At 40.2% G+C, this 16803-nt stretch overlaps 1 protein-coding gene across 6 annotated transcripts in view; it reads left to right on the top strand.

The window, feature by feature from the left end:
• The first annotated feature begins 3314 nt into the window (after positions 1-3314).
• Positions 3315-16803, top strand: part of DDX25 (DEAD-box helicase 25) — a 40965-nt gene continuing 27476 nt past the window's right edge. Inside the window, exons 1-8 of one of the 6 annotated variants that reach the window (XM_078147117.1) lie at positions 3315-3433; positions 4204-4267; positions 8340-8384; positions 8908-9043; positions 10499-10591; positions 10681-10783; positions 14039-14153; positions 14498-14675. In XM_078147117.1, coding sequence (XP_078003243.1) covers positions 3371-3433; positions 4204-4267; positions 8340-8384; positions 8908-9043; positions 10499-10591; positions 10681-10783; positions 14039-14153; positions 14498-14675 — 797 coding nt within the window. In that variant the 5' untranslated portion in view covers positions 3315-3370. Of the gene's footprint in view, positions 3434-3709; positions 4683-4812; positions 8385-8907; positions 9044-10498; positions 10592-10680; positions 10784-14038; positions 14154-14497; positions 14676-16803 lie in introns of those variants that run through there. The other 5 variants (XM_021000664.2, XM_078147118.1, XM_078147119.1 and 2 more) reach the window with 5 other exon arrangements.

The following is a 16803-nucleotide window of genomic DNA, read 5'->3' as shown; positions in this document are numbered from 1 at the left end:
TCTAGTTTTGCATTTGAATCAATTCCATCTAGAAGCATTAATGCCAGACAAATTTCCCTTTCTCCACCAGATTTTATTTTAAAATTAAAAACCACGTGTTCCCCACAGCAATATACCCCTTTGGCTTTGCATTCTCACCACTAGCAAAGTTTTAGTTCTATTTCAAATCTACTTGGTCAGATCTCAGACTTTTGGTTTAGGGAAAAGGGATGCACCAAGTACAAATAATTCCTCACGGTAATATTTGTGTTCAAGAGAAGTTTTTGATGACTTGATTAAAGTAACAAAGTGAGGATTCTTCATTTGCATAGCTATGCTCAAAGACAAAAACTCTTTACAAACTTTTAAGAAAGTAGCTACAGCTGTGTTGCTCTTTCTCCATACTTACAGCTCCCTTCGCCAAGGTCTCTAGGAGCCACCCGTCTAGCGTCCAGCCTTCAGGAAGGATGGAACTCCATAGGAAAGGCTCAGTTCCCCAAAGCAGGGGACTTGCCGGGGTATGCACCTACCGCAGGTCAAAGCTAGGGCCGCCCGTCTACTGTACCTCCAGCAGGGAGAATGGGGCTGACGTAAAGACAGCGCGTGGTGGTCCTCCCAACCCCAATACTCTCTTTATACCTAGGACCGAGGATCTGGTGATAAAAAGAAGGCACATGCCCAAGAGCTGGCCGTAACACACTCACCTTCCGGCAGCAAAAGCTTCCAGGAAGCATTCTGGTATACAGGAAGTGATTACTAGGCTTCAGTCACGTGTTGTTTTCAGGTCTTGATGGGAAATGTAGTTCGAAGAACCACAGAGCTAGGACTGAAGGGAGGAACCCAACCACATTTTTTTTAGCCTAGGATGTACCAGTTCCCTAACCCCGCCCAACTCCACTCTTAAGGTGGCAGGGAAAGGAGAGAGAACTCGGTGCTATTTTTTTTTAAACAGGTAACTTTTAAAATTCTGCTGTAAATTGTAAGACTGAGAGCTAAGAAACATGGGCTATTTGTACATAAATAAGTAGGTGGAACTCTACCTTTCCAAGATATAGGCAATAAACTTTAATCTGTGTTCAAGTGAAAACAGGCTAGGGACTACGAGGAAGACTTGTGGCCAATTAGTAGGGAGGCTTCAGCACCATGGAGAGATCTGCCCACGTTCCAGCTCGGCCTGGACACTGATCAAGATTTTAAGACAACAGGTGAAAGTGCGCAATAGTTTACAAAACACTCTAATGTAAACGTGGGCCTCTACAACTACTATTCTCCTTTGGTGAGATCTGCCTTTGGTGGTGGCCTCTGCCTTTTGTTTTAAAAAATCTACGTCTCAACAAAGTGGGAGGTAAAATGGGTAATTTTGAGTATATACATTTAAAAAAACTACACAAAACCACTAAAGCTTAAATAAGAAGAAAAGCAGGAAACGGAGGTGGGAGGGGAGGATTTTTTTTTTTTTTTGGTAAGGAGTTTCTCTGCTAAAGGTCTCATTTCTAAAATATATAGGGAACTGATTCAAATTTACAAGAATAAGAGCCATTCTCCCATTGATAAATGATCAAATGATATGAATAGGCAGTTTTCAGAGTGAAAAAAATCAAAGTTATCAGTAGTTATATAAAAAAAAAACAAGAAATGCTAATTAAAACAACTCTGAGGTACCATGTTACAAATTGGCTAAGATGACAAGGAAAATGACAAATGTTGGAGGGGATGTGGAAAAACAGGTACTTGAATGCATTGTTGGTGGAGTTGTGAACTAGTCCAACCATTCTGGAAATCAATTTTGAACTATGCCCAAAAGGCTATTAAACTCTGCATACCTTTGACCCAGCAATATTGCTACCAAGGTCTATACGCCAGAGATCAAAGAAAGAGAAACAGGACTTCTATGTACAAAAATATCAGTTTTTGTAATGGCAAAGAAATGGAAATTGAGGGGATATCCACCAACTGGGGAATGGCTGAACAAGTTATGGTATATGATTTTTTTTTTTTGGTTTTTGTTGTTTTAGGCAATGGGGTTAAGTGACTTGCCCAGGATCACAGAGCTAGTAAGTGTGTAGTGTTATGTGTCTGAGGCCACATTTGAACTCAGGTTGTTCTGAATCCAGGGCTGGTGCTCTATCCACTGTGCCACCTACCTGCCCCCAAGTTATGGTATATGAATGTGATGGAATACTACTGTGCCATAGGAAGTGATGAAAGAGATGATTTCACTAAAACCTGGGAAGACTTGTAAGAACTAATAGAACCAGAAACATGTATATAGTAACAGCAATGTTGTAAAGATAATCAGCTTTGAAAGACTTTGTAATTCTGATCAACATTGATCCACCACAGATTCAAAAAACTAGTGATGAAATGTGCTATAGACCTCCAGATAGAAAACTAATGGACTCAGAGTGCAGACTGAAGCATATTTTTTCTGCTTTTTTTTTAACATGGCTAATGCAGAAATTTGTTTTGCATGACTATACATATATCTATGTAATAGTTTTTTTTTCTCTTGCCTTCTCATTTGGTGGAGAAGGGAGGAGGAGGAGGGAAGGAATTTGGAACTAAAAAAAGAATTAAAGTTTTTGTGCTATAAAAAAAAATTGGCTTCCTTCTGCCACCAGCTCCTTGATCACCTTGATCCTTTTGCATTCCACCCTCCCTTCAGATAAAGCTTGTCACCCCTCTTTCTCCAAGCTTCTTACTAGCTGTTTTGCATTGTGTGCAAAACACAATGTTTTGTGTCTGAAGTGTATGTGTGCTTTCTAATAACCCATTTAGTCACAGCAAGGAGGAAGCTTAGGCACACATCAAGGTCATCAATAGTTATCTGGTTCTAGGTTTGACATTGGAGAAAGTTTGCTTTAGGGCAATGTCCAACATACTCCCCCACCTGCAATGCTCAGTGCCCAATCTAGTTACCCACACCTATGGGCCTTACTTTATTCATATATAAAAATGAGGGAATTGGACTATATTAGGTGCTCTTAACCATTTTTTTTTGTATGTGTCATAGATCTGATGAAACCTATGGACCACTTCTCAGAATCACGTTTTGAAAATGCATAAAATAAAATATATAAGATTATAAAGGAAAGACCATTATTTTTTTTTAAAAAAAGGCAAATTCAAGGTCGCAGGTAAAGACCCCCCCTGCTACATGATCTCCAAGGTTGAACTCTAAAAGCTTAAGAGCCCACGGAGCTACACAGGTGAATTCAGCTAACCCACGTGTGGCCCGGAGCTTGCGTCCTAGTGAAATTTTTCAGGCGCCGACCCCTTCGGCCAGCTCATTGGCCCAGGCGCGGGGGCGGGGCACGTCCTCGTGCGTGGGTTGGAAGCACGTGCTGGGGGGCCGGAACCTCAGTGGGAGTAGCGGCAAGCGGCAGGAGCTATGGCGTCGTTATTTTGGGGAGGCGACGCTGGGGCAGCGGAGAGCGAGCGGCTCAGTAGCCACGTAACGGCCCCCCACCCCTTGGGCTGGGGCAGACGCGGGCCTTGGGTTTGGACAACCAGCTAGGGATCTGAGGGCACCGTGTGGGCTGGGGGAAGGGGGGGGCGGGGAGAACCCTGGAGGGAGAAGGCAGGAAGAGGTAGGGATGGGACGAAGACTGTCCCGGAGACCACCTGGAGGCGAAGGAAAGCACTGGGGTGGCGGGGAGACCTTCCTGGAGGCGAAAATGGGGGGTGAGGGGGAGGGCCGCGGGGCAGGGAAGAGATGTTCAGAGGAACCGACCTGGGACCTCACCTCAGGAGGAGGGCAGGGGGAGGGGGAGACCGAGTCTGGACATCCCTGGGAGAGACGCCCTGGAGCTCTTGGCTGGAAAAAAAGCTGCTCGTGCAGGAGCCCAGTAGGAAAGGGATGCACAAAGGGGCAAACTGCAAGTGCCCCAACTTACCTGCGGGTCTTTTCCTAGTTCCCCTTGTAAACCAACAGGCAGCAGCTGCCTACAATGATTTGTCCTTGTTTAGCATCTACATACCACGCAAGGGACAGGTACCCCGCAATTTGGGACCAGTGACATAATAGAAGAAAATATGTGGATAACTAGGCCAGCAGAGATATTCCTTCAGATTTAGGTTAATCGTGACCACAGGCCACTCCAATTATATGGGACTACAAGATCGTTGCATCCTTGATGATTTTTAAGTACAAACCCTTCCAGCCCTTAGTACTCAGCTGACATTCCCTAGTTGAGACTGCTTGAAATTTATGTTTTTCAATAGTTGTCAAATCTCATTCCCCGGAAGAGTCTTCGGGGTCTTAAGAGTACCACGATCCCTGGACTAGGTGAGTGGTGCTAGGAAAAAGCTTAGTTGATATCGTGTAGGCAAATGTATTGCCTTTTGATGCATGTCTCTGTTAACCAGTTGAGAACTTCACATGTGTAAGGCACTGGCATTCTAGTTAATGTCCTTATAGCTCTAGTCCATATTCATAAGCTGTAGTCCATGTACTCAGAGAGATTGCATCTGTTGTTGAGGGGAAAAAAGAATGACAATATACATGAAACAAGAAAAGGACTAAGGAGCAAAGTACCAACAAAAACATGGATATGATATAGACTAAATTAGGGACAAGAGTTTAAAAAAATAGTCAAAGGGGGTAGAATTAATCAGCATTTCCTAGAGAAAATATGAATAAATGAAAAAGTATTTACTAAAAGCTATATGCAAAGCACTGAGAAAACACATTGAAAAAACAGGTGCGTATTTATATGTATTTATACACTATTTTATTATATAACAAAATATATATTTATTATATGTTATATAGCTTTTATAATTGTGTGTTTTATTTTCGATTTTGTTATATATTTTTATATTTTATATGTGTATAATACATGTCATATATACATACATAGCTTTAATAGGTTTAAGCTAATACCTTGTGTATTTATACGTACACGTCTTTTCTATTTGTATTATATATACCTTGCAATTTATATACAAATATATTTATGTTTGTGAATGAATTTATATATTTGCATATAAATTATGTATTTTGAATACAGATAAAGGCATACATATGTGCATCCATAGTGGGTAATGGTATTCTAGTTGAGGGGCAAACATAGAAATAGGCAGGGGAATGGACCTGCAATTGTGATTTCACTGATATAGGAAACTCCATGGTGAAGAAGCTCCCTCTACTAATGCAGGTTGGTACCTTCTTTGGCACTTACAGTTTTAGAGAGTTGCCTAGAACACTGAACTGGTAAGTGACTTGCCCAAGGTCACACAGCCAGTAAGTGTCAGAAGTGGAACTTGTACCCACATCTTACTGGCTTGGAAGCCATCTCTTTCTCCACCGTACCATGATTCCTCTCCAGCTGGGAGTAAACTTTGTTCTCCCCTGGAATTGGTACAGTTCCTCTAGTTATTGTTTCCGCTTGCCCAGCTACCAAATGTTTTTCTTTTTGATTATTAACCATTCATGTCACCTATCGTACTTTCCAGAGAATTGAAATGCATTATCCAATCTGAGTGAAATAAAGATAAACTGAAATTAAATAATGTATTAAATTCTCCTTTGAAAGTAGCAGGAGGGAAGCTGGGAGAATTCAAGCACAAATGACTATAATCCCATTCCAGTGTCTCATTCCCAAAAGGAGGTAACCAGGTTTTCAAACTATGCCATTGGAGCACAAGCATCAAATGAGGGATGTTTGTTGTCTGAGAATCAGCATAGGTAAATTCAAAAAGGCTTATCACTAGAAGATTGGCAGCAGGGTGATGAATATTTTGACCAAGGTATTTCATGAAACAAGAAAATCAACTGTCTACTAAGATGCAGAAAGGTTACATTTGGAAGGAGCATCTACTTGACAAAAAAAAAAAGGATCCTTTAAGTATTGAATTAAATATTCAAGCTGATCATGTATTTTGTTAGCAAACTGTTTATTAAACAGCCTCTGCTTAAGTCAGTGGGGGGAAAGAGGAGAAACATCCCTCATGGTTTGATTGCTATATCTGAGTGACAGTTGTTTGAAAAACGGCCAAGGAAGTAGGGGGTTAATCCTAGAGCCTTGTGTAAGCATTTGGGTGGTTCTGCTATTTCTGCCTACAAGAGATCACAATTTACCACCTCTTGGTAGCTAAGTAGTCCTAGCTTTGACTCCATGCATTAGAAACAGCTGCTACTATTATCAGTGAGCTAGAAGGGGGAAGAAAAAATAAAATAAAAACAGACTAGCAGTGCTAGCTAAATGAGTACCTGAGCCCTGCATAGTTACTATGCTTATGCAAACATGTTTAGAGACAGCTGTGTGTTTGAGGATGAATGGTAACTTTAAAGTATGCCTGGTTACATGAACTCCTGTTGCTAGAATGAGAAATTAATAAACCTTGTTGCTTAAATGATTAATCCATGACAATGTAGGAAGGCCTATAAAATCGGATAGCAGACCAGAAAGAAATTGATTTCATATTGTTTAGATTTTGTGGGAAGAAGTGTTTCTGGAGAAGTTTGTTGCGTTCTTGAGGCAAATGTTTACCCAAGTTATAGAGAGAAGGAAGGGAATAAAGACTAGGGAGGCAATTTTGGTAAATGTAGGGGAAGCAAATGTAAATTTTACAGATGAGTGGATTTTTCTGAAGGTCTGAAGTTTCTATATAGCCTTTATGCAAGTCTAGGATTCACTCATGAGATACAATATGGTAAGTAGAAAAAATGCTAGACTTTGACACAAGCTGCGTTTGAATCTTGGCTCTAAAACTTACTAGTTGTGCACGTGGTGTCCTGGACAGTGATAGGAAAGTTCAGAATAAGTGGGAGAATTGGAGGGTGGGGGAGAGGAAAGAGAATGAGTTCTGTTCTGAACATGTCAAATTTGAAGTGGTTAGGGGACATTCAGTTGGAAATGTCCAAAAGGCAGTTGGTGATAAGGAGCCATAACTAAGAAAAGTGGCTAGGTTTCGATATGTAGATCTGGAAATCATCTGCAGAAAAAATGAATAATGAACCCAAGGAAGCTAGATGGAATTACAAAGTCAGATAGTATAGTCAGAAGAGAGGAGGGCCCAGTACAGAACCTTGGGGAGCACTCAGAGTTAGTGGATGTAATGCAGATGAAGTTTGAGCACAGATAACTAAAGAAAAGCCATCAGACAGGTAGGAGAAAAACCAAGAGAAAGTAGTATCACAGAAACCTAGATAAAAGAGAGTATCAAGAAGAGGATGATCTACCATATCGAAGGCTACAGAGAAATCGAAAAGTAGGAAGACTGGGAAAGGGTCATTAGATTTGGCAATTAAGAGATCATTGGCATCTTTGGAGAGAGCTGGACATAATGGCTTATTAGATGGGGTATAGATATTACATGTAAACCAACCATGTTACTTGCACCACTTAACTGTATAGAAAGTGCTTTATGTCCCTTAAAGTATTATATAAGTGCAAGTTATTCATTCAGCAGAAATTTGTGTATCCTTTATAATATTGTATGTTATACAAAGAAACACATAGTCCCAGTGGACAAATGAAACATTCTTGTGAAAAATTAAGTAGTAATGACAACAATACAGCATATTATAAAACAGTCATGATAAGTGCCAAATGCAAGACACACGTAGTAAATGCTATAAGAACAAAAGAGAGATTATGATGGTCAGATGTGGTTTCATAGAAAAGATTGAATTTGAGTGGATACTTGGAAGATACATAGAATTTGGATAAGCAGAGAGAGGGCAGGGAAATACTTCCGGCAAAGGTACAGAAAAAGGAATGTGCATGGCATGTTCAGAGGATATCGAGTAAAGCAATATAATTGGAGTACAGAATTCGTATAGGATAGTACTGGAAAATAAAAAGGGGGAAGAGATCAGTGTAGGTGTTTTGCTTCTGTTTTGAGACTGTATTGTCCCATCTCACCTAGGCTAGAACATGCAGCAGCCACTCACATGCCCAATCCCAAAACAGATTGGCAAAGAAGTTCTAACCTCTTTTTTTCTGACCTGGATCAGTTCACCTCTCCTTAGCCTGGTGCTGCCAGGGGCCCGTCATATTGGTGTTGGACTTAGTATGGACTCCTGATCAGCTTTAGCCCTCTTGCAGCTCACAACTCCCAAACTAAAGCAATCTGCCAGCTTTCCCAGGTAGCAGGGATTACAGGTATATACAACTGTGCCCAGCCCACTGTAAGTGTAAAGTGATGAACTAAGGAATTTAAACTTTATCCTGTCAGTAATGGAGAGAGATTGCAGATTTTTTAGTAGGAGGGTGACATGAAAGCAGTGTGTTCATTGGCTTGTACAACACGTATTAGAGAGGAAGAGGCTAGAGTATATCCCTTCCCAAGATTTATATATCTTACCTTTCCCTTTTTTTTTGGGGGGTGGGGGGAATATTTCTTCCTTTCAGGTGCTTCCATTAATAATTCTGAAGATGATGAAGAAGAGGATATCGGTAAAATGTTTATTTATGTATATTATTTGCCATTTTGGTTTTAGTCCATTTAGTTATTCTTCACAGCCTTGTGTAAGGTTAATCTCCATTGGAGATTCCTTTTTGAACAAAAATATATCATGGGAATTGTTTAGGAAGGAAAAAAGAAAAGAGTAGAGAAAAAAACAGGAGAAGCCCAAGTGTATTTGGGGGAAGAAGAATGGAGTGACAGTGGAATAAGCAAAAGTAGGTTTAAGCATCATTCATTAAGGGAAGAAATAAGGAAGAGCTGGGTCTCAGGTGGATATGGGCTTGCTTATGGTGGAGAGCAGGTATATGTACTAGAAACATTGAAAGCTCTGTACCCTCACAAAAAAAGGAAGACAACCTCTACCTAGTTCACTGGCATCCTTTCCAGTCACTTTTCCAGTTTTAATTAAGAAAACAGGTGACCACAGATGCATTAAAATGTAAACTCTCAATTTTGATGCAATCTATGTACCTAGTTCACCACAGTGTTCCATTCTTATTTTGTTTCTCCCAGTGGATTTGGCTGCCAACTCACTCTTGAACAAACTAATTCGGCAGTCCTTAGTAGAGTCCACTCACCGTGTGGAAGTCTTACAGAAGGATCCTAGCTCTCCTCTCTATTCAGTAAAGACATTTGAAGAGTTGCGACTGTGAGTATTTCATTACTGGGTCAGCTTTGGAAATGCCAAAAACCATGGCTCAGGAGAGATTGTGTCAGTAGCACAAAGGAGCTTCAAGAAGGGACTTCTTTGCTTTCTGACATTTTTTCAATGTTGAATGAGACATGTATGTTTGAAATAGTTAAAATACAACTAAATTAGGAACATTAAAATATTACTTCTACGTCTGTTTTGAATAGCGGTTGATAAGGAAAAAAAAGTGTATCTTGCTTTGCTCGTAAGATTGTGTGATGTGATGGAAAGAATGCTAGACCTGGAATCAGGAGAAACCTGAATTTAAATCCTTTCTCTGATGCTTATTTGTTGTGTGTCCATGGACAAGTCACTTTCTGATCATCAGTTTCTTCATCTATAAAATAAGGATAATACATATAAGTAACTGTCTCATGGGAGTTAACTGTGGCATACTGGATAAAGGGCCAACCTAGGAGTCAGGATGACCTAGGGTTAAGTCCTTCCTCTGACATATACTAGCTTTGTGACCATGGGCAAGTCATTTAACTGGTCAGTGCCCCAGGGAGCTTTCTAAAGCTATAAGCTATAGGTAGGTTACTGATCTATGTTAGTACAGTTTCCATAGAGGGCGTTCACCACACCAATGAAATCACAAGTCCAACCAGGGGGAAAAATGCTCCCTCCCCAGTCTGTTATGAAAAGCAAATAGATAATGTGTATTAAATATTCTGTAACTGTTACAGTGCTGTGTCAAGGGTGCTTATTATTGAGGTGGAATGTCAGTTTTGGAGGGAGATGGTAGCATTGATAATCCAGAAATCATTTCTATTGAATTTTGGAATAAATCATGTGATCCTGAAACAGGAAGAATATATGTTGATCTTCCCAACTTAAGTTTGTCTTGGCTAACTTAAAATGAGTAAATAAAATGAGTTTTCACAACCCTGCTCGTGATGAGAAGTAGCCCAGGGGCCTGATGAATGGTAGGTAAAGAAGCCTCTCAGATTTAAAATTGGTTTTCAGAAATTCAGGTGAGTAATTTACATGCAAATAATTGATAAAGTGCAAGTATTCTGGTCTGAGCTATGTTTGTAGATACTTGGGTCATGAAGAAAGTTATGTTAAATGTATTTTTTTAAGACAAGTCACAGTCCCGTGTCCATAAAAATAACTTGGCAGCATTTAGTTACTATTCAGGTATGTATTTCTGAAGTCTTAAATGTTTGTGTAGTCAGAATGAGGAATAAGAGGAGAGCGGACCATGTGCTCCCCTCCTCTCCATTCAGTGTTAGAAGACCTCAAGCATGGTAGGCTGATCCTCTGTGGGGGATCTGTCAGAGAATAGGGACAGGAATCACACAGGATAAGAAGGAATAGGTAGATTGTCCTGTATTCCAATGTAGGGAATATCTACAGATCATTAATATATAAATTAGCCAAAGACCTGTAAGTCTGATTTATTTTTAATAGAAAAGAAGAGTTACTGAAAGGGATTTATGCAATGGGATTCAACAGACCATCAAAAATTCAGGAGATGGCCCTCCCCATGATGCTGGCACACCCGTAAGTCCCAAGGGCTCTTGTAAAGTGGCTTGGCTTGTTTTCATTTCTTAGACTGGCTTTAAGCTTAATGGTTTCCTGTTATCCTGTAGACCTCAGAACCTCATAGCACAGAGCCAGTCTGGAACAGGCAAAACAGCTGCTTTTATCTTGGCAATGCTAAGCAGAGTTAATGCCTCAGAGCTGTTTCCCCAGGTAAGAAAGAGGTGAGATAAAATAATTGTGACCTTTGTAGTATATGTAATGGCCAGCCAGGGGAAAAAAGTACAAAAACCTCTTCCCTCTTCTCAAACTGCAGCCACTCATTCATTCTCTTCTCTCTCTACAGTCTGTTGGTGACTCCATCAACTCCCATGGGTTTAATTATCATCTCTATGCAGATGACTCTCAGAGTTATATATCCAGCACCAGTCTTTCTCCTGAGCTTCAGTTTCACATCACCAACTGTCTATTGGTTATTTCAAACTGGATGTCCCAGAGACATCTTAAAATCAACACATCCAAAGTATAACTCATTATCTTTCCATACAACTTCCCTATTTCTATAGAAGGCACCACCATTTTTCCAGCTTCTCAGTCTTGTAACCTTGGCATTTTCCTTAATTTCTCACTCTTCCTCACCCCACATATCCAGTCAGTTGCCAGATATTGCCATTTATACCTCCCCAACATTTCTTGCCTCTGATCCTCTTTTCTCTGTTCACACAGCCACCACTTTAGTTCAGGTTTTGTCACTTCACATCTGGGGTATTCTATTTGCTACCTAATTAGTCTTCCAGCTTCAAGTCTTTTTCCACTCCATTTCATCTTCTACACAGCTACCAAAGGGATTTCTAGAACACTACTTTCCTACTTCTGCTACTTGTCTGACCATTCCTCAGGGTTTTTTTTGCTAGTTTATCCTTCTACTACCCCATGAATATCATTTTTTCCTTTAGTTCTACCATTGGCCCTCTTTACTTTTCTCACTACATTTTCTCCTTTGGTGATCTCATCTACTCCTCTTTATGACCTCTATGTAACTCCTAAATCTATAAATTCAGTATTAATTTCTAGGGTAGCTAGGTGGTACAGTACATAAAGCGCGGGGCCTTAGAGTCAAGAAGACTCATCTTCCTAAGTTCAGATCTGGCCTCAGACACTAGCTGTGTGACTGTGGGCAAGTCACATAACCCTATTTGCCTCAGTTTCCTCATCTGAAAAATGAACTGGAGAAGAAAATGGCAAACCACTCCATTATCTTTGCTAAGATAACCCCAAATGGGGTCACAAAGAGTCAGACACAACTTAACCAACAGTGGAACAACATTCCAATCCCACATTGTCTTTTTTTGCATGTTTAGGCAGTTGGGGTTAAGTGACTCGCCCAGGGTCACACAACTAGTAAGTGTCAAGTATTTGGTCTGAGGCCAGATTTGAACTCAGGTCCTCCTGACTTCAGGGCTGGTGCTCTATCCACTGTGCCGCCTAGCTGCTCCCCAATCCCACACTGTCAAATGCCAGCTGGATATCTTCACCTGAATGTCCCATCAACATTCTAGACCCAGCCTTTCCAAAACAAATTATCTACTCCATTCAGATGTGCTTCTCCTCTAGACTTCACTATTTCTACTGAGAGCATCTGTTCTTCCAGTTACCAGGATTCATAACCTTAAAGTCATCTTAGGTTCTTCCCTCTGCTTTATGTCTTAGGTCCACTCAGTCACCATGACCTGGCAGTTCTATCTCCACATCATCTCTTGTCTTCATTCACTTTTCTCCATTCATATAGCCATCATCCTCTTTCAGGCCCCCATCACATCTCACCTGGCCCACTGCACTAGTCGTTTAACTAGTTTTCCTGCTTTCTGTCTCTGACCTCTCCATTTCATCCACACAATTGTCAAAATAATCTTTTTCAAGGCACAAGTCTGACCATGTTATTACCTGACTCAAACCTATCTATAGCTCCCTGCAAACTCCTTAGCCTATCATTTAAGGCCCCCTGTTGTCTCTTTTTAACCTTATTTTGTGAATTCTGCTGTGTAACTAGACAGTACTGCTAGCTTAGCCAAATTTGGCATCCCAGCACCTGCCTCCCTATATTCACACAGCTGTTGAGATGTACTCCTTCATGATCCCTGCCTCCCAGAATCCTCCTCAAGGCCTAGCTTAGGTGCCCTCTTCTTCAGGAATCCTTCCTGAGTCCTTCCCACCTCCAGTGTTTAGTGCTGTCACTTACCTCAAATTACCTTGTACTTATTTTTATTTGAGATTTCTTGAGGGCAGGAGCTGTCTTATTTTTCTCTCTCTAATACCTGGCACACAGTAGAAAATAAATGTTTTTCATTGCATTAAAGTTAAGACACAAATATAAAATATTTTTCAATGTCCTCATAGCACATTATTTTCCTCTTTCAGTCTAAATTAGTTGATATTAGGATTATAATACCCTGGCCGGAGCAGCCACGGATCTATACATCCATTTTTCTCTTCCACCGTCAGCATCATTCCTCCTAGACCTAATCTGTGCAGAGTATTGTGGTTGGCACTGAGGAAATAGGCCTAATATTCTTTTCTAGCCTCCAAGGCTTATAGTATAATTGGGAAGATAGGACATAAATGTACAAAAATCAACAACAGTAAAGGGTAGCAAAAGTTAAGTCCTAAATGAATGATGCAGACACCAGGGGCTGTAGGACTGGGGAGATTGAAAAAGGGTCTCAGAATCACAGTGATTTTGAGTAGAACAGCAGAACTTGAATTTGACCTTGGTGTAAGAGTAGGATTTAAATATATAGAGAAAGAGGAAGCCAACCCAGGTAAGAGGATTTTCAGAGTAATACTGGATAGATATCTGCGTACCATGTGCAAGAACAATGAGTAGACCATATTGGCTGGAGTAGAAGAGTCACATAGAGGTAAAAAATAAAGTTGAATGTACGTTTGGAAGAGCTCTGAATGCCAATCTAAAGGGTTTGGACTTTATCCTGGTATCTAGAAACCATTAAAGGCTTTGAGCCAGTAAAATGAGGCAGAGCAGTGAAATAGGAAGATTAAAGTGGATGTAGGATGTTGGGAATGAGAAATTTAGGGGGGGGGGAAGGCTAGAGGCAGGGAGACCAGTTAGAAGATTATAATAGTCCCTGGATAAAGTAATAAGAACCTACATTTATAGTATGATTTCCTAGTATTACCTCTTTGTATTCCCTACTCCCATCTACAAATATAGTAGTACCTAGTGGCTATATTGTTGGTTATTCCTTGTTGTGACTTTTTCAAAAGGAATATGTGAAAGATAGCTCGTTCCCGATCTCATAAGTCTTCAACTAATGTGCCAGCCATTAAATGCATTCAGCTAGCGTTGACATTTTAAACCCAAATTCTACAACTAGGCATTTCCGTTCTTCTTTCTAGCCCCAGTCCCCAAAGGTTTGCTTTTGTAAATTTTTTTCCCTATTCTATCTTAAGTGTCTCTGCTTAGCTCCAACTTATGAATTGGCTCTGCAAACTGGGCGTGTGGTTGAGCAGATGGGAAGATTTTGTATTGATGTTGAAGTGATGTATGCTGTTCGAGGAAACCAAGGTATGTGCCAACTAAGAAAGTCTTGGCTAACTTTATAGTACTCTTATAAGCTCCTAGACAGTTGATTTCATTCAGGCTGGCTTCTAAAATAGGCTCAGTATCCTGTGTGGTAGGATCATATCCCTCACATTGTTCTTTTGATTGTTATTATTAACCCAGCTGTTTCCAGGACTTTATCTTGCACATTTACAAAGCCAAAATGGCAGCGTTTTTTAGTTTTTAGATCTTGGAACTTATTTCATTAAGTTGCAGTCCAGTGCTGTGTACTCTGACTTAACCAGTTGGATATTATGAAAGGTGAGACTTTGCATCTAAGAAAAAAATTTAATCTTTTTTTCCTCTAGCTCCGAGAGGCACTGATATAACCAAACAAATTGTAATTGGCACCCCTGGGACTGTTCTAGATTGGTGTTTTAAACGAAAAGTGATAGATTTGAATAAGATTCGTGTTTTTGTCCTGGATGAAGCAGATGTGATGATTGATACCCAAGGATTCTCAGACCAAAGCATTCGAATTCAGAGGTAATCTCAGAGCATTGTGCCTCTTCCTGTATCATAATACTTGATGTATGTGCTGCTCCTTGTTATGTGGACTTCATCTTTCCCCACCCCTCACCATTGCCATCCCCATTAACACCTAATCTCCTCATTTTTCTCATATTTTTTTTTCAGGGGCTTTGTAGAGTTCTGTGATTTCTGGGATGCCTCATTTTATTTTGGCTCATCTAGAAAAAAGGTTGTCTGTGTTGACACATGGGGGCAGCAAAGGCTTGGGCTGTAGCTGATTCACAAGAGTGAAGATTCAAGGGATTTGTGCCCTTGTGCTAGGTTTATTCATGTTTCCTTCCCTTCCTCCCTTGGCAAATATACGAACACAGAATTCTGATGCCTGCCTGCCCACTTTTTAAAGGCTATTGTGAGGGTACAGTAGATAACTGAGACCACATCAATAGAGGGTTGGCTTTGAAGTAGGGAAGACCTGGGTCCCAGTCATGTCTCTGACACATATACTCTCTGTGTGTACCAGCGGGCAATTTATTTAACCTCTTAGTACTCCAGGCAAATTTCTAAGACGTCTAAGTTACATTAAGTTACGTCTGAGTTGCAAATCTACATTGGTGGAGTTTATATCTCAGGAGTTTCCTATATTCATGAGCTCGGAGTTCCATGTCAAAATAGTTATAATGATGAGAAGAGTCGGGGCATGGTCCTAACTAGTTTTGTTACTTCTACCTTCATCTCTAGAATCTGTTTCCTCCGTTAAATGAGGGGATTAAACTAGATTAGGGCTTGAAAAATCTCAGGTGCCAGCTGACCGTGGTCCCTACCAATTTCTTTTTATACCTAAATATTTTTGTACAATCTTACATGAAACTATATAAATGTATCCTGCTCTTCCTATTCATGTTACTATTTTGTCATCTCAATAATATAAAAAAAAAAAGTTTTCCAGGAGACTAGACAGTGCCCAGCATGTACTCAGTTGTTCTGAACCCTGAAGCTTTTCAGAGGTTTTCTCTTGATCTTCTTAGGACCCTTAGTCACTCAAATTTGGTTCTTGACCAGAGACTAGTGACCAATATCTTATAGTAACATAATACTTTTTTTCTCTTTTGTCTTCCTTTCCTTGAAAGCCAAAAAGTATACCTGGCTTCCAAAGAAGTACGTTGAGTCCTGGACTCCAAGATTTCTAAAGGTTACTACCATCTCTTAAGAGTCTATGATTCTGAGTCAGGGAAATAAAAAAGAAAGGGAATAGTTTTACTATAGTTTTTCCTTCATTTACAATCCTAATTCTTATGATTCTACCCCAACACCCCTCTCTCCACTTTGTTCATCTTTACTAAGAAAGGAGGAAGCAAAGAGGGAAAAGCTGTAGAAGGTAGTTTTTAAACTGTTCAAAAGAAGTGGCATCAAAAATTCTGCAAGAAAACAGTCCTCCTAATCCTTGTCCAGTTCTCATGCAACATACTTGCACTCCTGAAAAGGAGAGTAGAGGGGCAGCTTAGGTGGCACAGTGGATAGAGCACTGGCCCTGAAGTTAGGAGGACCTGAGTTCAAATGCGGCATCAGACCAAACACTTGACACTTACTAGCTGTGTGACCCTGGGCAGGTCACTTAACCCCAATTGCCTAAAAATAAAAAAGGGGAGAGTAGATAAATACTTCTTTTGGCTTCTCCATCTGCTTTCCATTTTAGTCACTTTTTGATTTTTGTTACTTAAAATACTTTTGGCCCCATTTATATTGTATGTTTAGGGCTAGGCAGCAATCCTTGTGAATAAGGTTAGTAATTTCTACTTGTTTCTCCTCTTCCAAATTGTCTCTTACTTTCCATCAGATCTGATTGTTGTTTTAATTTCCCATCTCCTCTGTTTAACCTTGTCTTCTTCCTTCATAATCTGACTTGTTTTCAAAGGCTAACTTCCTTTTCATTTGGAACATCAAAACTAGATTTTGTGCCTGAGGAGTTCATAAAATCTGTGCCCTATAGCCAAGGCAATATTATGTGGTTACTCTATGATCTTGAAGCAAAACATTTCATCTTTAAATATCTCTTTTCCTCTCTCTAGAAATGTGATCTTGCCCAGAAAAGTGACCTCAGGCCTGACTAGTTCCCAGAGGAGCTTGGCGTTTTTTGTTGGGTTTT

This window comes from Phascolarctos cinereus, unplaced genomic scaffold (assembly GCF_003287225.1).
Source record: "Phascolarctos cinereus isolate Bilbo 61053 unplaced genomic scaffold, phaCin_HiC Scaffold_726;HRSCAF=1367, whole genome shotgun sequence".
In the NCBI taxonomy this organism is placed as follows: domain Eukaryota; kingdom Metazoa; phylum Chordata; class Mammalia; order Diprotodontia; family Phascolarctidae; genus Phascolarctos; species Phascolarctos cinereus.
This window is presented reverse-complemented; position numbering and strand designations above follow the sequence as displayed.